The sequence below is a fragment of the Prionailurus viverrinus genome, chromosome X (genome assembly GCF_022837055.1).
Source record: "Prionailurus viverrinus isolate Anna chromosome X, UM_Priviv_1.0, whole genome shotgun sequence".
Classification (NCBI taxonomy): Eukaryota; Metazoa; Chordata; class Mammalia; order Carnivora; family Felidae; genus Prionailurus; species Prionailurus viverrinus.
Genome location: NC_062579.1, coordinates 43,012,609 through 43,035,065, shown reverse-complemented (window position 1 = coordinate 43,035,065; position 22,457 = coordinate 43,012,609). Strand labels below are relative to the sequence as shown.

Below are 22,457 nucleotides of genomic sequence, written 5' to 3'. Positions count from 1 at the left end.
ATCCCATCCCCTGCTGGCTGCCTAGCTCTGGGCAGTGCCAATAAAGAGAAGGAGGGAGAGAGACTTCCCATTAGGAACAGCATCTGGGGAGAGTCAGTGCCCCACACCATGTGAAGGCCACCCCAAATCCCTACAGAATATCCTACCCTGCTTCTCCCTATCTTAGTGCCTTGGCTCACAAAGTCACTCACTTCTACCAGCTCCTCCTAGGCAAGGCCCTGGTCAACAGCTTCCTCCTCCAGGAAGCCTTTATAAAAGGCAGCAAGGGAACTAATACAGGCTCTGGGCTTTGGATTCCTGTTCTGCCACTTGCTAGCTCTGAGACCTTTGGCTGTTACTTTCCCCCTCAGAACCTTTTTCCTCACCTGCAAAGTAGGAATACTAATTCTTCCTTCATGTTTGTCATGCAGATTAAATAATGTGTGGAAAATGCCTGACACAGGGAAGGTGCACTGTGAGTGTGAGTTTATTTTTATTCTGCTCAGCCACCCCCAAGCAGAAGGAATCTCTCTCCTGAGCTCCCCCAGCACTTCTTCTGTTCCCCAGCCTTAAGGACTTTCAGCTTTGTACTGTGGTTATTTGTATAACGTAGTTTATTTCCCCTGATGCAGAGGATGCTCTCCAGTTTCCCCCACAGAATAGCCCAGAAGACAGTGCACACGTGTTGTGTGTGTGTGTGTGTGTGTGTGTGTGTGTGTGTGTGTTCGTTCTTATATTCTTTGCCCCTGACTGGGAGGAGTCCAGAGGTGGGGGAGCGGGGTCCCCCAGGCCCTTTCAGAAGTCCAGGAAGCCAAAGAGGGAATTGCATTTCCTCTAGCCCTACACAGAAGAGAAACAGGTGCAGAGAGGTAAAGGGACGTGCCTGGGCTCATACAGCTGGTAAATGGAAGTCAAGACCTGAACCTAGGCCTGCCCAGCTTTTACTGTACGGTGTGTGTGTGTGTGTGTGTGTGTGTGTGTGTGTGCGCACGCACACACACACACACATATGAGGAAGAGAGGAGAGATTTTCCATGTGATCAGCATGCCCTTTGGTGTTTTGGGGGACCCTGAGTAAAGGGATTCCACATCCTCAGGTGCTATTTCTTCAACAGTACGTATGATGTCAGGGGCAACACCCTCAAGCACTGTCCTTTTTGCCAGGCCCTCTTGGGGGAGGCTGTGCTGACAGTCTGACCTCCCTGCCCCTATTCCCTTTGCACCAGAGTTGGGGGCCATCTCTGAAGGGAGGAATTGCCAAAGAGTGAAGACCTGGGGGCGACATGGAGCCAGAAGTGGGGAGAGGCAATGAGATGTCATGAAAAGACAGCCTGGGCCCTGTGTTTGCATCCTGACTTTCTCACCTAATAACTGTGTGACCTTGAGCAAGTTTCTATCACCTCTCTGAGCCTCAGTGTCCTCATCTATAACATGGAGCTAATGGTGTCTGCCTCGAAACATTTTGAGGATTCAATGAACTCATTAATGCTCTTGCCCTAGGGATAGAAGTGACCGTAAGGCCCTATGGCAGCAGAGGAAGGACCTGAAAGCCAACATGTGTGGAGTGGGCAGGTGGGCATGGAAGAGCACACCTGAGCTAAATGTTGAAGGGTGAGCAGAGCATAGCCAGGTTGAAGTAATGGGGCAGAGGAATATGAAGCAGGGGTCAGGTCAGCAGAACCATCCATGGCTGTGGTGAGGAAGTTAGACGTTATCCTATGGATGATGATTCCTATGAAACCTAAGTTAGATCACGTCCCTCCTCAGCTCATCTCAATCAGAGTGAAAAAGTCAAAGTCTTTATCATGGGCTTAATGCCATTCATGATTTGGCCCCCATTACCTCTCTGATCTTACCTCTCTATCACTCTCCCCTCATCCACTTTGCTCCAGCTACACTGGCTTCCTTACTGTTTCTCAAACATGGCAGGTGCCATTCAACTCTATATCTTTTCACTAGCTCTACCTTCTGTCTGGACTGCTTTTCCCTCAGGTGACCACAGAGCTCACTCCCTCACTTCCATCGGGGCTCAGCTTATATGCCACTTCTTCAAGAAGACCTACCCTAACCACAATATTGAAAACAGCACTTTTTATCCCTCTGTTGTATTTTCCTTCCTAGCACTTCTCCCTACCTGAAAGGACAGTATGTATTTAAAATTTTTTTTTAAGTTTATATATTTTTGAGAGAGAGACAGAGACAGCATGAACAGGGGAGGGGCAGAGAGAGAGAGAGATAGAGAGAGAGAGAGAGAGAGAGAGAGAGAGAATCCCAAACAGGCTCCACACTGCCAGCACAGAGCCTGATGGGGGGCTTGAACTCACAAAACTGTGAGGTCAAGACCTGAGCCGAGACTGAGAGTCAGATGCTTAACCAACTGAGCCACCCAGGCGCCCCAACAGTATGTATTTATAGTCTGCTTCTCTCACTCGAATGTCACCTCCCCAGGGAACACATCTTATGTATTTTGTCCACTATTTTATTTCTGGCACCTAGCATTGTGCCTGGTGCATAGAAAATGCTCAATTGTTCGTTGAATGAATTATGAGGAGCTGTGGAAGGGTTTTAGTGGGAGCACAAAATGGTCAAAGCTGTACTTTGGAGAGCTCTCTCTGGCCGCAGGATGGAGAATGGATTGGAAGAAGACACTGGAGAGGGAGGTCAAGGCTCAGGTGGGAGGATCTATTAGCATAGCCACCATTCATTGACTCCTTCACTCCAGAAGCTTTTAGCTACTCTGTTCCCGGCCTTGTGCTCTGTGCTGGCTAGGAGATTACCAAAGTCTCTTCCTGTGCTGGGAACACAAATAGTTGTCATGCTTTGCCAAAGCTAACCTGCACCATAAAAAGAAGGACAGACATGTGCTGTGTGTGGGAGCTCTGCACAGGACCAGCAATAATTTCTGGCTGGAGGTGGGCTTCAGGAGGGCTTCTTGTGGTGGCATATGACCTGAATCTTGATAGAAGTAGGGTGTGGGGGGATTTCTCAGATTGCAGATGGCAGAAACGATAGGGGCTGTATTCCAGGCAGAAGGTACTGTATGAGCAGTTTTGGAGGTGGAAAGCAGAGGAGTATTTGGGAGAAACAGGATCTGGGCCAGGCTGGAGGGAAGGGTAGATGGGATGGGGGCTGGCAGCTAAGCTTGCAGTATGGCTTAATATTGAAGAGTGTGAGCTCTGGAGACCGACCGCCTGGATTTGAATCCTGGGTCTATCATTAATAGCTGTGTGACCATTGATAAGTTACTTAACCTCTCTGAGCCCCAGTTTCTTTATGTATAAAATGAAGATAAATCACAATACCTATCTCATAGGGTTCTTTTGGACAGTAAACAGGTTATTAAATGTGAAGTGGTAAGCACAGTGCCTGACATGCTAAGCACTCTATAAGCATTAGCTATGGTATCTTTGAGAATCCTCAAATGCCAGAATAAGGAACTTGGGCTATCTCTTGTGGACAGTGGGAGCTCTGGATGGTTCATGAACCGAGGAGACAATTGAGAAAACCTGGGTTTGAGCTGTGTGCTGAGAGGGAGAGTTTTGAGAGGTTGCTGGGCAGTATCCTGCAGTCCTGAGTGAGGTGGAGAGGAGCACCTTAGATGCCTGGGTTGGTGGGGGGAGCGCTGGGCCAGGTCTGACCCCCAAAGTGGACTTCACAAGGCCCTGAGGCCCAGGAGGAGAGAGTATTTGGGGTAGAGGGCAGTTCCCCAGTCTGTTTCTGCCTTGCTCCTGGCAGTGTTATAGACTGACGTTGGGAGGATGGAGGTTGAATGGTGGGTGGGAGGCTCCACTAGGGGTGGAAAGGAGCTCTCCCCCTGCAGCCCAGGACCCAGCCTGGTGGGTGGTACAGCCTCCCCACTGCACCCCTGAGTGCTCTCCTGAAAGGCTGGAAGGTCTGTTGCAGCTCAAGCTCCCATATTGGTAGGGAGTCTCCTTACATCCACCCCAGCTTGCACTGCCCTGTGCCCTGGCCTCTGCCAAGTAGGGGTTGGGGAGTGGCCCCTTAACCCTTTCCAACCAAGGGCCCCTTCAACCATGTGCCTGCCCAAACCAGACCATTCATTCCCTGGGCCCCAGCCACACCCATTTCCCCCACAACCCCCATGCTTCACCCACCTGTCCTTCCCCTCCCGACCTCCCTCCCCCATTTTCCCCACCTCTGTGGTTCCTCACCTTGCCCGCTAGGCTCAGGGCACCTGGGCTCTGCCGCCACCTGGGTTCCCTGGCAGCCTGGTTGCCATGGCACCATGGGAGCAGGTCTGGCAGAACAACAGCTCTGAGTAACCAGGGCAGGGAAGGCCCAGTGCCCAGCTCCTGCCAGTCTTCAACCTTGAGACTCTTGCCCTCCCCTCCCCCAGCTGAGCAGAGGAGGCCATGAGGAGAAAAAAGAAGTTGCCCCGCAGGGCAGCTCTTTACCTGTGAGGATGCTGAATGGGAGGTGCCTCCCACTGTCTGGGAGCCTGAGCCCTTGCAGACAGGGAACCCTGGGAACTGGCTAGACCAGTGTCCAGGCAGCTGAGGGCAGGGGCGGGGCTATAGGGGGTCGGGCTAGGCAGGGGAGGGGTGAGTGTGGAGGTGCAGGATGCAGGAGTGGGTCCCAGGCCTGGGGTCAGGGCTGATCTGGGTGGTTCTGGGGGATCAGGCTGGGAAGGAAACCACAGCATGCAGTGTTGGGGACAGAGCCATGAGGGGCTAGAGCTGAGAGGGATGGGACTGTGAGGGCACTGGTCCATCAAGGGAAGGAAGGTTTGGGGATGGAATTGTTAGGGTCCAGCACTATTAGAAAAAGGTACTTGAGTGGACAAGACTGGGAGGGAACCAGTTTGGGGATAAGGCTGTGGAGGGGATGTGACTATGAAGGGACCAGGTGTGAGGGGTGAGTAGGACTGGGGACAAGCCTGTGAGAAGACCCAACCTTGAGGTAAAGGAGTCTAAGAGGCCGGAGCTGTGAGTGGTGGGGCTGAAGGGCAATGAGGGTAGGGCTATGAAGGCAAGGGGGCCTGAAGGGAAAAGAGGGGAACTCCCTTCCTGCCCTTAAATACTGGGGTTCCTGTGTCTGTGAGGGAGCTGGGGAGGATGGGGTTGTGGGCAGGGATCTGGTCTACCCACTCTCAGTCTTGCTGAGCAGGCCCATATCCTGGTCCCACATCCTGGCTCATCTTATCTCATCCCCACAGTGTGGAGGGTGATGCCCCAGGCAGTGACCTGAGCACAGCGGTTGATAGTCCTGGGAGCCAACCCCCCTACCGGCTGAGCCAGATGCCCCCCACCAGCAGCCACATGGGGGGCCCCCCAACTGGGGTGGGCCTTCCCTGGGCTCAACGAGCTCGCCTCCAGCCAGCCAGTGTCGCCCTGAGGAAGCAGGAGGAGGAGGAGATAAAGCGCTCCAAGGCCCTATCGGACAGCTACGAACTCTCCACGGACCTGCAGGACAAGAAGGTGCAGAGGAGACAGTTCTGGCTGGGAATGGGAGTGGGAACGGGGTGGGGGTGTGTGGGTGTGCGAGAACCAAGGGAGGGATTGGGATGTGGCACTTGAGGGCGGTATCCAGGGAGGGATAGGGAAACTAGAATGGGAGACTAGCTCTGGGGTCCTTCATCCTCCTGGGGATGTACTCATTCACCACCCATCCACTGAGTTTCCAGTTCACTCAGCAAACACTGACACAAAGATGAATGAGACCGGAACCCAGTCCTCCAAAATCTAATAGGAGAAGCACACACATAAATGGGCACTTTCAGAAGAGTGTGCTATAGTATATCACATATATCACACAGGATTTGTGTAGCTAAAAAAAAAAAAAAGAACAAAAAAGGTCAGGGAGCACAAAATCCTATGTATATTAAAAAAACCTGGAAGGACATATACCAAAGCATTCATTGTGGTTATGCCTAGGTATTGGGACTTCAGACGAACCTATCTTCCTTCCTCCCTTCCTTCCTCCCCCCTCCCTCCCTCCCTCCCTTCCCTCCTTCCTTCTTTCCTTCCCTCTCTCCACACTCCCCTTCCCTTCCTCTCTCCCTTTCTTCTTTCTCTCTCTTCCTCTTTCCTTTCCTTCCCCTTGCTCTCAATTTATTTCTTACTTTTCTTTCCATTTTTGGCATCTCTGTTTTTTTTTTAACTTTTCTGGCATAATGAACATCTATTTCTTGTAAATAAAAAAGAAAACTACAATCCAGTCCCATGTGACAAGTGTTATCTGAGATTAAAGTGAGGACACAACACTGAGAGCACAGCCTGGCCTGTCTAGGCAGCTATGCGCAGTTGGCTGTGGTGTGGGTTGAGGCCCAGGGAGGTGAATGAGGCTGCAGTGAGTTTCTGACCTCATCCCCCTCAACCCTCCCCTGCTAGGTGGAAATGCTGGAGAGGAAGTATGGGGGCTCCTTCCTGAGCCGCAGGGCCGCCAGGACCATCCAGACAGCCTTTCGCCAGTACCGCATGAACAAGAACTTTGAGCGGCTCCGCAGCTCGGCTTCAGAAAGCCGCATGTCCCGCCGCATCATCCTTTCCAATATGCGGATGCAGTTCTCCTTTGAGGAGTATGAGAAGGCACAGAACCCCGCGTACTTCGAGGGCAAGCCTGCCTCGCTGGACGAGGGTGCCATGGCTGGTGCCCGGAGCCACCGGCTTGACCGAGGGCTCCCATATGGGGGCTCCTGTGGAGGGGGCATCGATGGTGGGGGAAGCTCTGTCACCACATCTGGAGAGTTTTCCAATGACATCACAGAGCTCGAGGACTCCTTCTCCAAACAGGTCAGCATCCCTGAAAAGGGCCTCTCCTCCCTATATTGCCTATATTCCAAACTGAAAGAAGTTGCCTGGCAAGCATGTGAGTACGGACTGTGAGATGGATGAGAAAGGCATCCATCTAGTTAGAACAAGTTAAACATCTAGGCTTTTGGAACACATAAGAAAATTTAAGTTCTCACTCTTTGGAACTTGATGCACAAGCAAATTAAGGCCTAACAGGTGATGAGCTCCTACTCCGTGCCAGGTGCTGTGTGTGCATCATAACGACCTGCACAATGGGGGTTGTTATCCCAATTGTGATAACAGAGGAGGAGACTGGGGCTCCAAGTCCCTGAGAGGCGAAGTGACTTTTCCAAACTGGATTGGAACTCAGCTCTGTCTGGTTCTAAAGTCCATGCCCTTTTTCTTATACTGCACTACTACCACTATCGACCAGGCTCTGTGGTGGGCACTGCGACAGAGACAGATGAGCCAGCCAGGGTCCTTGTTCTCGAGGATCTCCAAGGCCAGTAGGAAATGACAGACATGCACGTGACTGTCTCCTGAAATAGAGTGTGCTCAGAGCCATGAGAAAGGATCACATATAGTACCATGGGAATGCAGAGGAGGGAAAAGAGACTTTCTTCTGGGAGGACAAGAGAAAGCCTCTTTGAGAAAATAGCACTGGAGCTGGGCCTTACCAGACAAATAAGACTTAGCAAGTTAGAGATTGTTGGGAGAGTAGGGTGTTGCTTGCACAGGCATTACATTGGCAAAAGCATGAGATGGTGGGAATATAATAGGCAGTGATGGTGGTAGCAGATCATTCTCGGCTTGAGGTCTGTCAGCATTAGCTGTTCAAGTGCAAATCCCAGTTCTGCCATCTCTCAGCTGTGTGACCTCCGGAAAGTTGTTTAACCTCACTGAAACATGATCAATAAAATGGAGATAGAACCTTCCTTTTAAAGCTGTTTTGAAGAGTCACTTCAGCTAGGTAATATACATGAAAGCAGATGCTCAGTACATGTTAGTTTCCTTCCTAAAACCAAGGAGGTATTTGGCAGAAAGGGTTGAATGAATGAATGAATGAAGCTTTATAAGAGAAGAAACCATTCTTCTCTAAGCTCTCTGATCTCACCCTGCCATCAGCCAGGACATGCTTCCCTGGAGCTAGTGAAGGGGTGTAGGTAGGGGGGAGGAAAGAAATTTTAAATGGAAGATCTAAGTCACTCATCCATCCATACAACAAACATTTAATTGAATACCTCTTCTGTGTCAAATGTGTTGAGCTGAGTCGACTGAAGCTGACTGAGCTGGCTGAAAAGACAGAAACCTGGACCCATCCCTCAAGGGGAGAATGGGGGATAAGGGATCACAGTCTGGTGCAGAGACTGAGGAACCAGGCCTGGGCTCAGCTGTTAATGCTATCTAAATATGATGGAGAAGTGTGGTAGTTACATGTATCAGTTACATTGCTGCATAACACATGACCCCCAAATTTAGTAGCTTCAAACTGAACATAAAGACTGCGCTTAAACAAGAAATATTTATTATCTCACACAGTTTCTGAGGGCCAGGAATCTGGGAGTGGCTTGGCTGGTGGTTCTGGCTCAGGGTCTTTCATGAGGCTTCAATCAAGCCATAGGGTGAGACCAGTCTGTGAAGACTTGCTGGGGGTCTGATGGGTCTGCTTCCAAGCTCACTCACTTGACTGTTGGCAGGAAGATTCAGCTCCTCATCATGTGGGCATCTCCCTAGGACTGCTCATGGTGTGGCTTCCCCCAGAGCAAGGGGTCTGAGAGAGAGAGAGATTGAGAGAGAGAACAGTGAACAAGAGTGCTCAAGAAGGAAGCTGCAGTCCTGTATAACCTGATGTAGGAAGTGACATCCCATCACTTCTGCCATATACTGTTGGCTCCACAGACCAAGCCTGGGATCACGTATACCAAGAGGCAGGGATCATTAGAGGCCAGTTTGGAGGCTGGATACCACAGGGAAGCAGAGTTACCAGCCATGGTTTAGATCATCAAAGCTAAATACTATGGGTTGAACCAGACAGAACCAGATGGAGGGCTCTGGGAGCCCAGAGGAAGCTGGGATATTGGTTTACCCTGGGGGATGGCAGAGGCAGGAATGTGGATTGAATCAGAGAGTAGGTGGCATTTGGCATGGGTACATAGGGACATGAAGGAGGGATTGAGATATTGAGAAGGGGACTTGTGGCCAATAGCCAGCCCCTGTGAACTCACAATGGTTCCCTGGGAGTTATTTTATACACTGCAGAGAACCTGTGGGGGTGGGGGAGGGGATTCCCTCTTCTTGGCTGACCCACTAGGAAGATTCCCCCTTTTGCCTCCCCTCCCTCCCTCCCCTACTCCCTCCCTTCCACCATCCTACCCTCCTTCCCTTCCCTCTTCCCCTTTACTCCCACACAGGTAAAGTCTCTGGCTGAGTCCATTGATGAGGCCCTGAACTGCCACCCATCAGGGCCCATGTCTGAGGAGCCAGGGTCAGCCCAACTGGAGAAGCGAGAGTCAAAGGAACAGCAAGAGGACAGCTCAGCCACGTCCTTCAGTGACCTTCCCCTCTACTTGGATGACCCAGTTCCCCCACCATCCCCTGAGCGACTGCCCAGCACAGAGCCCCCACCCCAGGGCCGGCCTGAGTTCTGGGCGCCAGCCCCTCTCCCACCAGTTCCTCCACCAGTGCCACCTGGGACCCGGGAAGACGGTGCCCGTGAGGAAGGCACTCGCAGGGGTCCTGGGTGCTTGGAGTGCCGGGATTTCCGGCTGCGGGCCGCCCACCTTCCCCTGCTTACCATTGAGCCTCCTAGTGACAGCTCCGTGGACCTGAGTGACCGCTCAGATCGCGGGTCTGTCCACCGCCAGCTGGTGTATGAGGCTGATGGCTGCAGCCCCCATGGGACCCTGAAGCACAAGGGGCCACCAGGCAGGGCCCCAATCCCACACCGCCACTACCCAGCCCCAGAGGGCCCAGCCCCAGCCCCGCCAGGGCCCCTGCCACCAGCCCCCAACAGTGGCACTGGGCCCAGTGGTGTGGCTGGGGGTCGGAGGTTGGGGAAGTGCGAGGCAGCAGGCGAGAACTCTGATGGTGGAGATAATGAGAGCCTGGAGAGCTCCAGCAATTCCAATGAGACCATCAACTGCAGCTCTGGCTCCTCTTCGAGGGACAGCCTGAGAGAGCCTCCAGCCACAGGCCTGTGCAAGCAGACTTACCAGCGGGAGACGAGGCACAGCTGGGACTCACCAGCCTTTAACAATGACGTGGTGCAGAGGCGGCACTACCGAATCGGCCTCAACCTCTTCAACAAGTACGTGCTCCCTGATCCTGCCTCCTCGCCCCTTCCTACCCTGCTAGAGGCACTTGGACCGCTGGGGCTGAACTCCAAGCAGAGATCCTGCTTCAGCCATCCTCTCGTTTTGTGGGTGGTGTTTCTCCCCAGCCTTTCAGGGAAGAGGATTGGCAACAGGGTGGCAGAATGGAAAGCCCTCCCCACCACACACAGACACACCTGTCAGAGGTAATTCTAACCCTAATACTGCCTCTGACTGGCTGTGTGATCTTGGGCAAGATGTTTCCTCCTCTGGGCCCGGTTTGCTGTCTATAGGATGGATTCTGAACCTTGGGTCCCCCATGTCCCCTTTTTGGTGGGGAGGCGATATGATGTATAAAGAGCCCTGCTCTAAGTAACAGGAGCCCTCGACCCCTAACCTGACTCCGGCCAGCCTCTCTGTGTAGCCCTGGGCAAGGTGTGTTCCTTCCTTGGGCTTCAGTGCTTCCATCTATTGATTAGCAGGGTGTGTGGGGCACCTGGGTGGCTCAGTTTATTAAGCATCCAACTCTTGATCTCGGTTCATGTCATGATCTCGTGGTTTGTGAGTTCGAGCCCTGCATTGGGCTCTGAGCTGACAGCACAGAGCCTGCTTGGGATTCTTTCTCTCCCTCTCTCTCTGCCCCTTCCCTGCTCGTTTTTTCCCTCCCTCCCCTTCCTCCTCTCCCTCTCTCTTTCTCTCTCTCTCTCTCTCTCTCAAAATAAATAAAACAAACTTTTAAAAAGTTTTGATTAGCAGGGTGTGCATACTCAGGCCTGGGGGGGGGGGGGCAGGGTGGAGTACTGGAGTAGTCAGTGACCATGACTGAGCCCTTTCTAGGTGCCTGATCTTATGCCAGGTGCTTAGGAGTGGGGTGGAAGCCTGACATTTGCTCAGAAGAGAATTAGAAACCAAATGCCTTGTGTCTTCATAGCCTAGTAGACACTGCCTCCTATATTTACTTCTCACAATAGCTCAGGAAGGTGGGAAGTAGTGTCCCTGTTTTATAGAGAAGGAGCTGAGGCTTAGAGACATAAAAGGAGTTGCCTTGAGTCACACAACTGGTAAGTGACAGATGTGAGACTCCTGTGGCACCAAAGTCTCTTCCAAATTCCAGCCTCATGGGGTCCTAAGGCTCTGGGGTTTTGAATACGGGATAGCTCAGACCCAGATTTGGCCTAGTGGAAAGTAGAGAGTATCTTGTCTATTGGCACATTCACAGAGGCTGGGTACTACCTTGTCTGGGTGGGATTTGAGAGGCAGACAGAGAAACCTCTTCACTTTCCTGTTCTGAGGGTCTGTGACTCAGAGAGAAGGGCTTAGCCTGGGGGCTCAGGCCTTCTCCCAGGACTCCTCAGTGGCTACTGGGAATATTAAAGCTCCTGGCATAGAGCAGCCTCTCATTAGATCTTAGTTTCCATTGTAGTGTGGCTCCAGTTAACTGACTGGCTCCAGTGAAAGGGTTTAGGATGCCTTGGAATTTAGAAACTCTGTGAGAGTGACTTCCTCCCCTTGGGCCTCAGTTTTCTTATCTGTACCATGAAGGGATTGGACATAAGTTATATATTCACCTTCCTTGGTTCTCTGAGGCTATGGTTGGGCCCAAAATTAGTTCATGAAGTGGGACCGAGGGCCGAGTTCTAGGAGCACAGTCATCTCATCTACCTCCCCTCTTTCTGCAGGAAGCCAGAGAAGGGTATCCAGTATCTGATCGAGCGGGGCTTCCTGTCAGACACACCGGTGGGAGTGGCTCACTTTATCCTGGAACGGAAAGGCCTGAGCCGGCAGATGATAGGGGAATTCCTAGGGAACCGGCAGAAGCAGTTCAACAGAGATGTGTTGGAGTGAGGACCCCAGGATGGGGCAGATCGGGCCAGGGATTCCTGGAAAAGGAGGGCAGGAGGGAGGAAGTGGGCAGCCTGTCCTTTTTGTTCAGATAAACTTTACAAAACAGGATGAAGAGACCTTCCTGCTCCCATACCCCTCTACTTCAAAAACGTCTGATCTCTCTTGGCCCTGTTTCCAAAAGTCCTCTGGGTGGTCCTGCTTGTCCTATGGCCTGCTTTGGGCCCCAGTTTGCCTATCTCTGAAATCAGCGGGTCAGTGGAAAGGACCCTTAGAACCATATGTCTGGCCTTGATTTTCTGGGATGGATTCAATTTCAAACATTCCATCCTCATAAGTACTTGGTAGGGCTATGGGTCCAGATTTTGGAAGTCTGTCAGTGGGGGTGTTTGTCCGTTTGAGCAGGTCAGGGTAGGTCAGAGGTTTTCTGCAGAGGATTTGAGAGTGGCATACCTGCTTCTTTCCTCCTCAGCTGTGTGGTGGATGAGATGGACTTCTCCTCCATGGATTTGGATGATGCACTCCGGAAGTTCCAATCCCATATCCGGGTCCAAGGCGAGGCCCAGAAAGTGGAGCGACTTATCGAAGCCTTCAGGTGTGCCTTTTTCCCATTCCTGAAGCTGCCCTTCCCCCCTTTGGGGGGCAGTGTAGTATGTGTCTACAAGTAACCTCTCTGAGCCTCATACTTTCCTCACCAGAAACTGGAAATCATAAATCCTATCATGCAAGGCAGTTGTGAGGATCAGAGGTAGTGTGCCTAAAGTGTCTAGCTCAGCATCTGGGACATGGGCATCCAATAGGTGACGACAGCATTAGCAACAGCTAATGTTTGTCAAGCACTGGTTTACCAGGTATCAGGTGCTGAGCTGGGCACTTTATGTGATTATTTCACCAAATACTCACAACAACCCTACGAGGTGGGTGCTTCCATTATTATTCCCATTTTGCAGATAAGAAATCAGAAATTTAGAGAGGTTAAGTAATTTGCTGAGTGTCATACAGTAAGAGGTACAAACCAGGATTTGAACTCAAATGTGTTTGCCTCCATGACCTAATGCCTTTGACTCTTATCCTCTACTGTTAATGCTTTGGGAATCAGGCAGACCTGGACATAACCCGGCTCCACCACTTAGGGGTATCAAGCAGGGAAACAGAAGAGTTGCTGACAACTTGTTTCCCATAATGGGAGAAGGATTTGTCCTATAGTCAGAAAGATCTGGATTTTCATCTTGTCTTCACCATTTACCAACCTTTTACCTTGGGCACGTTACCTCTCCACTTTGGGCCTCATTACTTCCTCTGTAAAATGGGGCTGCTAATAGCTACCTTACAGGATCGTTATAGGATTACATGAGACAATGTATGGAGGTCTGTAGGCAGAGCTCTGTAAAAGGTAGTGGTTGTGATTTTATATGCTAGTCTTGGGGAAGCTGAAGAAAGAGGACATACCCAAAAGCCTTGGGAATATTTCTTGGGGGAGAGGGTTGGTGGCACCAGACTGGGGGTGGGGGGACGGTGGGTAGGTGAAGATTACTAATGCCTGACCCTGGCCCTGATCCTGCCCTGCAGCCAGCGGTATTGTGTCTGTAACCCAGCCCTTGTGCGCCAGTTCCGGAACCCAGACACCATCTTCATCCTTGCTTTTGCTATCATCCTCCTCAATACCGACATGTACAGTCCCAGCGTCAAGGCTGAACGCAAGATGAAACTAGATGACTTCATCAAGAACCTGAGAGGTGACCCCAGACATCGCTAGCAGCTTGTCCTATCCTTCACCTCGGAAGGGAGAGTGGGCAGGGTGGAGGTGGGCTGGGGAAGGAGCGGGGAGATCACACCTCCTCTGTGGAAAATTACCTGTGATGCTCTCTCACTTTCTGCCAAAGCTGGGTATTGCCAGGGCATTCACTTATTAATTCACTCAAATAGTTGTTTGTCCATCTACTCATTCCTGCACCAGATACTCACTGAGAAGGTTCTGGGGTTACAGCAGTGAACATGAGAGATAAAAGCCCTGGCTCTTACAGAGCTTACAGTAATCCACTCAGTCATTTTATGCATCCATTCACTTATCACTCCTCCCTCTTTCCCTCTCCTTTTTATTTATGCCCATAAAGACTCATTTAAGTATTCTACGTACCCTTTCCTCCATCCATACATTCCTTTATCCGCTTGAACACCCAGCCAGCCAGCCAGCCAGTTGACACTGAGTGCCTCACGTGTGCCAGGCCCTGTGATGGGTGCTAAGGAAACCATAGTCCCTTGCCCCGAGAGAGCTCCTGGTTTGTGGGACAGACTGACATATAGTACCAGATACCCAACACAAGACAAAAAGCAAACCATGATGTCAGGCCAAAAGCGCAGTCAGACCTCAGAGGAGGGAGAGCCCACCTCCAACACACTTCCTGGAGGAAGCAGTATTTTCATTTTAAGGTGGGCTTTGAAGACATGGCTAATATGACAGAATAGCAATAGAGGAGGCTTACCTAGTAGTAAGAATAACGAAGGCACAGGGGCACCTGAGTGGCTCAGTCGGTTAAGCATCTGACTTTAGTTCAGGTCATGATCTCCCAGCTCATGGGTTTGAGCCCCACATCGGGCTCTCCCCTCTCAGGGTAGAGCCTGCTTGCAATCCTCTGTCTCCCTCTCTCTCTGAACCCCCCCCCCCCCCCCCCCCGCCTCAAAAATAAACAAACATCAAAAAACATTAAAAAAAGAATAACAAAGGCAGGAAAAGTTGTTTGAAGAACAATCAAGATGGGGTGGATGATCCAGTTGGGAAGGTCAGTTGGAATCAATATGCAAGGACCTTGAATGCCAGGTAGAAGGTGTCACCTTGACCTTTTTTCTTGGTTTATTGTATTGATGCCAAACCCTGGCTCTCACCAAAGAGCAGCCTCCTAAAAATGGCACATATGCTAGGATTATTTAAACAGAAACGAAAGAGGGAAATAGACATGAGGAAAAACAAACAGATGAGACAAATTGGCTGACCGGCAGGGTTTGCACAGTAGATGGGCTTAAGCTCTCTGGCAGCTGAGGTAAAAAGGCGGTGTGATGAAGCATGTTCCTTTAGCACCTGTCCAGGGAGGAGGCGTGGCATTTCCAAAGGAGAAAACATTTTCTCTAGCAGAAGGTTTGGAGGGAAGAGTGAGTGGGTTTCACTCAGCAGACAGGAGTGAAGAAGGATGGTAGACTTGGGAGGAGGGAGTTAGATCAGAGGCCATCTGGATCTGTCTTCTGGAATCCTGCTGTTAGTCATTCGTTCATTCATTCATTTCATCAATCCTCCCTCCCACCCTCCCTCCTTCTCTCTCCTGCTCTTTATTATCCTGCCCTTTCCATGTAACCTCGCTGCAGGAACTTTCACATGCTTTTTGTAAACACCAAGTTTTTAATAGCTGTAAATTATTTTATTAAATGGATACACTCAGCTTTACTTAACTGTCCCTCTATTGTGAGAACTTAGGTTGTTTCAAGGTTTTTCCTGTAAGTAGCACTTGTACGCACATCTGTGCGCATACTTCTGAGTAATGCCTTAGGGCAGATTCCTAGAAGAAGAATCATGGAATATTTAGGCTTTTGCAAAACTACCTTCCAAAAACAGTTTTGTTAATATACATGCCCACTTTCCTGCACTCTTACTAACATTTAATGTTAGTTTTGCTAGTTAGAAAGGGGAAAAGTATCTGATTATTTTAATCACAGTGTGCTCTGAGTGGCTTAGAAAAAATCCCCGCCATGGGAAAGAAAGCAACTGGCTATCCAGTTGTTTGGTGAAGGACACCTTTTCCAGTCCAGTCCTGACCAAGGGACCAAGGGTGCCCACTCCCTCCAGTCTCGGCCATTGTTTGCACTCATGCCTGGGTGTGGGGCATTTGGAGGAACCCCTGCCACCCACTCCTCACATTTGTGCAATATGCCCCTGTGTTACTCCCTTACCCAGGGGTTGACAACGGTGAAGACATCCCCCGAGACCTCTTGGTGGGCATCTACCAACGAATCCAGGGGCGTGAACTGCGGACCAATGATGACCATGTGTCCCAGGTGCAGGCTGTGGAGCGCATGATTGTTGGCAAGAAACCGGTAAGTGCCTGGAGAGGCTGCAGAGGGACGGGGTTTGGGTCTGCTTCTGCCACTGAATGGCAGGTAAGTCAGTACCCCTGACTCTGAGCCCCAGACTCCCCTCTCCAGCTGAATGGAGTAGGCGATAATGCATTCCTCAGCAGGGCGTGGTACAGAGTGAGATGCTCTTATGGGGATGCATCTAGCACATTGCAAGGAACGTGGTGGGTGCTGTATAAATATTGGCATCCTTCTCACCCCCGGTTTTGCCTCTCCATCCCAGGTGAGGAGCCAAGCTAATAGTAAACTGATAACCAAACCCAAGAACACACTGTAGTCTTTTAGTCAACAAGCATTTACAGATGCCTTTCCATAGAGCTGGGCATTTGACTGGGGAGTAGGGACACAGATATGAATCAGACATAGTTTCTGTCCTTAGAGGTATTCACAGGCTGGGAGTGGGGGTGTCAGTGCATCTGCCTTATAGTTAGTCTGAGGGAGCATAAAGGATGGAGAGGTCACTTCTGGTCCGGGGAAATCAGAAACACCTTCTTGGAAGAGAAAAGACTAGAACTGGGATTTGGAAGAAGAATGGAATATAAAGCTGGGAAAGAAAGGCATTCTAAACAAAGAGAGCTCCAAGGACAAAGGCAAGCCTAGGCCTTTGTTGCTTAGACTCCTTGTGTCAGAGTAAACTTCCTCTTGAGGTTGGACGATAAGGTGCCAGAGGCCTGAAGCTGGTGTGGCTAGCCTTGATGACATCTATTTCTTCATGCCTATCTAGGTCTTGTCTCTTCCTCACCGTCGACTGGTTTGCTGCTGTCAACTCTACGAGGTGCCAGATCCAAACCGCCCCCAGAGGCTAGGGTTGCATCAGCGGGAAGTCTTCCTCTTCAACGATCTCCTCGTGGTAGGAGCACTGTAGGGGAGGAAATGGAGCGGCGGGGGGAGGGGAGGGTGAACTTGCACCCTGGGTCTATGTGAACCATGTTAACCGCTGGTGGGTGGAGGTGTGGTGGATGACGTGCTTTACCATGTGATGTGTGCAGTCTTGGATAGGGCATAGGCCATCTCTGCCCCTCTTTCACCTTTTGGATCCATTTGGAGGGAGTGACAGCTGCACAGGGGGAGAAAATGTGAGGACCAGAGGAGTTGACAGGCTTACAGTCTGGGAAGTGGTAGGAAATGTCCCTGTTCACCTCAATAGCCCAGAGTGTGGGCTGAAAGGAGGGGAAACCTGTGACCCTGGGGTCCCTCTGAAACCTTCAGGTGGTCAGGATGCTTGAAGTGATTCAAACTTAAAACCAAGCTCATCACCCTTGTAGACGTGCATCTTTTAGAGCTGGGACTCTTAAGGACTCTGCTGGTACAAGAGAATTTCAGGGTCTCTTGTCCAATCTCTTACCTGAAACCAACTTCCTGCATGGCCCCCTGCTTGCATGACTGTGGAGACAGAAGGGTGCCTTCCTCTAAGGCAGCCAGTTTCCTGGTTAGACAGCTCTGATTGACAGAATCTGTTTCCCAATGGGGTTCCTCCAATCATCTTCCCTGGGCCCTTGGGATCACAGAGAATGAGTGTTCTCTTGCTCTGAGACAGCTCTTCAGTGATTTGAGCACAGTGAGCTATCTTCCCCCCTTATCCCCGTGATCTTCAGTTCTTTAGAACAGGGTCTCTCGATCTCACCACTATTGACATTTGGGGAGGGATAACTCTTTGTTGTGGGGGCTAGCCTGTGCATTGGAGTGTATTTAGCATCATCCCTGGTGTCTACCTGCTAGATGCCAGTAGCGCTCCTTCAACCAAAACTGTTTCCAGTCATTGCTAGATGTCCCCTGGGGTTCCAAGTCACACCTAGTTGAGAATTGCTGCTTTATTTTTTTCTAATGTTTATTCATTTTTTTTTGAGGGGGGGAAGGGGCAGAGAGAGAGGGAGACACAGAATCTGAAGCAGGCCCCAGGCTCTGAGCTGTCAGCACAGAGCCTGACGTGGGGCTCGAACTCATGAGCTATGAGATCATTACCTGAGCTGAAGTTGGACGTTTAACCGACTGAGCCACCCAGGTGCCCCGAGTATTGCTGCTTTAGATGAAGCCTCTCCAATGCCTTCACTAAGCCTTAATTCCCTCCTCTGTGAAGTGGGGCTAATCCCTATCTCATAAGGTTGTCATGAGGATGGAGTTAAGAAGTCAGAAGTGGAATAGCCTAACCCAGAGGAGTGCCAGGCCCACACGGGTGCTGTGTAAATGTTTCAGCACCTGTCATGCACTGACACCTGTGCGTGTCCAGCCCCATGCTGGGCACTGGGTTCACAGAGATGAGTGAAAGTCAGTCCTCATTCTCGGGAGCTCACAGTCCAAAGGACTAAGAAAATGCTCTGCATAACCATGCACTATAACCCATCCTGAAATCAAGTAATTTGCTTTTAAACACCACTTTGTAGACTGTCTGACGTGTTCACAACCTCCGGTTGTCGAATCCAGGTGCCCAAGTACTTGACAAAGACCTTGGGCTATTGAGAGGGAGACTCATTAACTCTAGACGTTGGTTCATTGGCATTTGCCACAGGTTGCGGGGTTCTACCGAGGTGGGCAAGAAACAGGACAATCAGACTCTTCGTGGCGCTTCTGGTCCAGCAGGGGGCGATTACACCCGCAGAGCGCTCACCTAAAGCCTGGTGGTGAAAGGCACTGAAGCAGCACTCTGGAAGCTCAGAAAAGGGGGCAGGGTGGGGGAGTCTGTGTGAGGTATTAGATAGAACAGGCTTTCTGGGGAGCATTCGGTTACTTCCTATAAAAATCGCAAATGTCCGTTGCGCATTGTCATTACATCAGGAACTTGCGTTTTCTCCCATCTCTCCTGTTCTGCTCCTCAAGCTTCAGTTCTCCCCAACTTGTGGGTATGTGTGTTTGTGTGTATATGTCTTTCAGTGGCGGTGGGAGGGGAGGGTGGCTATGAGAAATAGGTGTCATGTGGAAATTCCCTACCCCAAACCCTGCCTCTTGTCTTTTTCCCACCCCCTGCCAAAGGTCACCAAAATTTTCCAGAAGAAGAAGATCTTGGTGACGTACAGCTTCCGTCAGTCCTTTCCTCTGGTGGAAATGCACATGCAGCTCTTCCAGAATTCATGTGAGTCCCTACTTGGATCCCAGCATCCCCAAAGTCTATGCCATGGCCCCCGTGTTCATCCTTCATCCATACCAACCTCCAGTTTTTGGAGTCCTTTACAACTGGACTAAGGTCTCCAAAGCACCTACTTGGTCCCGGGATGCAGGGTAGGCTAGGGTGGAGTATGATTTGGGTCTGTGCCCTGGGGGTCTGGCAGAGAACCGTGGTGTGTACGTTTTCTGGTGGGCCAAAGAGATGGTGATCACGCTGCGCTTTGAAGGACTGAGCCAGAGGAGCTCTGTCAGGTGGCAACAGAAGCAATGTGAGTAGAGGCAGAGGTGTGAAGGCAGGGGTTGGAGAGAATCAGAGTGCAGTTTGCCTTTCTATCTGGAGTAGAGGGAGTAACAGGGCCATGACTGCCAAGATTTTGGGGACCTTGGGGGGCAAAAGGGAAGCCACTGAGGATGCTGAGCAGAGAAGAGGCTGGATTGGAGTTGAAGAGTAGAAAAACTCATTCATGTATGAGCCACCTTGCTTCAGTGCTGACAGGGGTGCCTGACCTCCCCTTTCCCCCACCAGACTACCAGTTTGGGATCAAGTTGCTGTCTGCAGTACCTGGCGGGGAGCGCAAAGTCCTCATCATCTTCAATGCCCCCAGCCTCCAGGACCGGCTGCGCTTCACATCCGACTTGCGCGAGTCCATTGCCGAGGTGCAGGAGATGGAGAAATACCGCGTGGAGTGTGAGTACCCAGCTGTACCTCTTGTCCCTTTTCCTGATACGATCCCCCCCAGACACCAAGAATCCTGTCCTCTGAGAATCTCAGAGTTGAGGGTTAGCTTGTCCAACCTTCCTACCCCCATTCTAGGAACTTTTCAGCTTCTGCTTGAATACCTTCAGGGACAAGAGGCTCGTTACCTCTGAACTTCAGATAATTATTCCAAGCCCTGATTAGGAGCCAGCTCTTCCTTCTATTGAAAGGCAGCAGGGAGAAGCATCAGGGTATTGGAGGTAGGACTCTAGTTTCAGATCCCAGGTATGCTACTTATTATATAGGTAAGCTGGGGTGAGTTGTCTGACTCCCTGATCCCCCAGTTTCTTCATACATGACATTGGGATGATGAAATATTCTTACAGAGTTGTGGAGATTTAATGAGGCAAGGTAGAAGAGATGTCCTACATGTTAGTAGGACCCTGGCACTGAACATCCTAGTTGTCCAAAAAAGGTGATCCCTCTTCCCAGCCCCCCTCCCCTTTCCTGTCCTTTTCCCACACTCCATTTCCTGAGCTGAGTCCCCATCACCCATCCTTCTGGCCCCCAGAGGCCACGCCAAGTCGTTTTAAGCATATATAATGGGAAAAGAGTGATTACGTCTAATTTTACTCAATGCCCTCCAAGTTTTCTCTTCTCCAGGCTAAGCAGTCACAGTTAAGTAACATGATGTTGAGGAGAAAGAGATAGGCAGACACAGAGAGAGAAACTGAGGCAGCTGACAGCTGCTCAGTGAGCCCTTCACGGTTCCAGGGTCCGCTCCACTCAGCAAAGCAAGGTCCGCACATTTCAGTTCACCAGATTCTTGAGACCCAGGGGACATTCAGAGAGGGGTGAGCATGATGAGGGGAAGGCAACAGGCAAAAGTCTCCATGACCTCCTCAGGGAGGTGAAGGGGGGCGTTGTAAGGAGGCTAGAGAGCACAGGCTTTGGACTCTGGCAGACCTGCTTCCAGAATATCAGCTCCCCACCGCCCCCCCCCCCATTTCCAGCTGTATGACCCCAGGCCAGCTTTATGACTTTTTGGATTCTCAGTTTCTTCCTCTGAAAATGTGGATGATGATCCTTCCCTCTGAACTGTTGTGAGATTAAGCGAGATCAAGTACACATAGCTCCCAGCAGACTGCTGGCATATAATAGAGGATTCCATTCCTGTTGGTTTCCTGCTCCTGTCCTTCCTGGAGCCCTCTGCTCTGGAGCAAGATAGCTGAGAACTGAGCTGACTTTGGAAGGATTGCCCTTTGCCATAGACTAGAAGGGCCTTCCTGCCCCTGCTGTGACCAGCCAGCCACTGTGAAGCTCTGTTTTGAAGGGCAGGGGTGGTTTGGGAGACCAGACTGAGAGTGGGCAGGGGAGGGGGGAGCAAGAAGGGTGAGAGGAAGGGGAGAGGAGCAGGAGGAGCAGGCAGAGAGGGACAGAGGGAAAACCCAGCCAGAGGAGATGGTGTGAAACAGGGTGGGTGCCGTGGGGGGGCTTCAGAGATGGAACTGAGGTTTTGGGGGAATGTGCCGTCTGTCCAGGGGGCAAAGCAGAAGGCCTGGGGACAGAACAGGCAAGAATGGGGAAGGTTGCTGGAGGGCTGGGATTAGCCAAGTGGCCTTTCACTCCTGTTCCTGACCTTCTCTCCCCATCTCCCCCACAACCACCCAGCGGAGCTAGAGAAGCAGAAAGGTATGATGCGGCCTAATGCCTCACAGCCCGGAGGGGCCAAGGACTCAGTGAATGGCACGCTGGCCCGCAGCAGCCTGGAGGACACGTATGGGGCAGGCGATGGGCTCAAACGGGGCGCACTCAGCAGTTCTCTGCGAGACCTCTCCGATGCAGGCAAGTCTTTGGGGCCCCTGCCCTGGCTGGGGAGATGTGGGACCGGGTGTCCTCTCTGCCTCCTATCACTGACCGCCAGCCTCTCCTGCACCCACCACACCTGCACACACCCGGCCTTTATCCAGAGCCCTGGGCACTGTGCCGCAGGGGGCCTGGGAGCCAGGTCAGATCAGGTGGAGCCCAGAGTTTGGGCCAGGGAGTGTGAAGTGGGGCCACAGTCAGCCCCTCTCTCTCTCTCTCACTGCTCCACCTCTCCTCTCTTTCCTCTTCTATCTCTCCAGCACCACCTCTCCTCCTTCGCCATCTTTTCCTCCTCTCACTCCTCCTCCTCCACCTCTCCTCCTCCCCACCTTCCCCTCTTCAACGGGGGAAAGGGAATAGGGGTGTCTGTCCCCGGGAGGGGCCCAGGCCTGGTGCCCAGCTCTGGAGCCCAGCAGGGTGGGGAGGGGGGGTTGCTGCTCTGACGCTGGGCTCCTTGCTTGTGGGTGCAGGGAAGCGGGGGCGGCGTAACAGCGTGGGATCGCTGGACAGCACCATCGAAGTAAGTGCCAGCTCCTGCCCCACTCATCCTCTGCATGAACCCTGCCCTGCCATGGAGCCCCAGAGGAGGAGGGGACCTGATGCTTTCCCCTCTTCCTTGATGGGAACCTCGAGGCTGCCTCTCCCAGCCAACCACTTTCTCCATCTGTCCTCAACTCTGTCTGTCCTCACTCTGCCTGTCTCTCAGTCTGTCTTCCACTCTCCCTAGCCCCTCTCAACCCCAGGGCCGACTCTGAGTTGAGATGCCCTTGGAGTTGGACCGTGAGAAGC

The 22,457-nt window shown here is 51.5% G+C and overlaps 1 protein-coding gene across 3 annotated transcripts in view; it reads left to right on the top strand.

Annotated features, from left to right (window-relative positions):
• Window positions 1-22,457, top strand: part of IQSEC2 (IQ motif and Sec7 domain ArfGEF 2) — a 78,336-nt gene that overhangs the window by 53,329 nt on the left and 2,550 nt on the right. For 2 of the 3 annotated variants that reach the window (XM_047844521.1, XM_047844520.1), the window contains 12 exons: window positions 5,156-5,417; window positions 6,330-6,731; window positions 9,143-10,038; window positions 11,722-11,883; window positions 12,357-12,479; window positions 13,454-13,620; window positions 15,828-15,967; window positions 16,731-16,856; window positions 18,974-19,073; window positions 19,632-19,793; window positions 21,474-21,647; window positions 22,139-22,188. In XM_047844521.1, the coding sequence (XP_047700477.1) occupies window positions 5,156-5,417; window positions 6,330-6,731; window positions 9,143-10,038; window positions 11,722-11,883; window positions 12,357-12,479; window positions 13,454-13,620; window positions 15,828-15,967; window positions 16,731-16,856; window positions 18,974-19,073; window positions 19,632-19,793; window positions 21,474-21,647; window positions 22,139-22,188 (2,764 nt within the window). The remainder of the gene's footprint in view (window positions 1-5,155; window positions 5,418-6,329; window positions 6,732-9,142; window positions 10,039-11,721; window positions 11,884-12,356; window positions 12,480-13,453; window positions 13,621-15,827; window positions 15,968-16,730; window positions 16,857-18,973; window positions 19,074-19,631; window positions 19,794-21,473; window positions 21,648-22,138; window positions 22,189-22,457) is intronic. The other variant, XM_047844522.1, reaches the window with a different exon arrangement.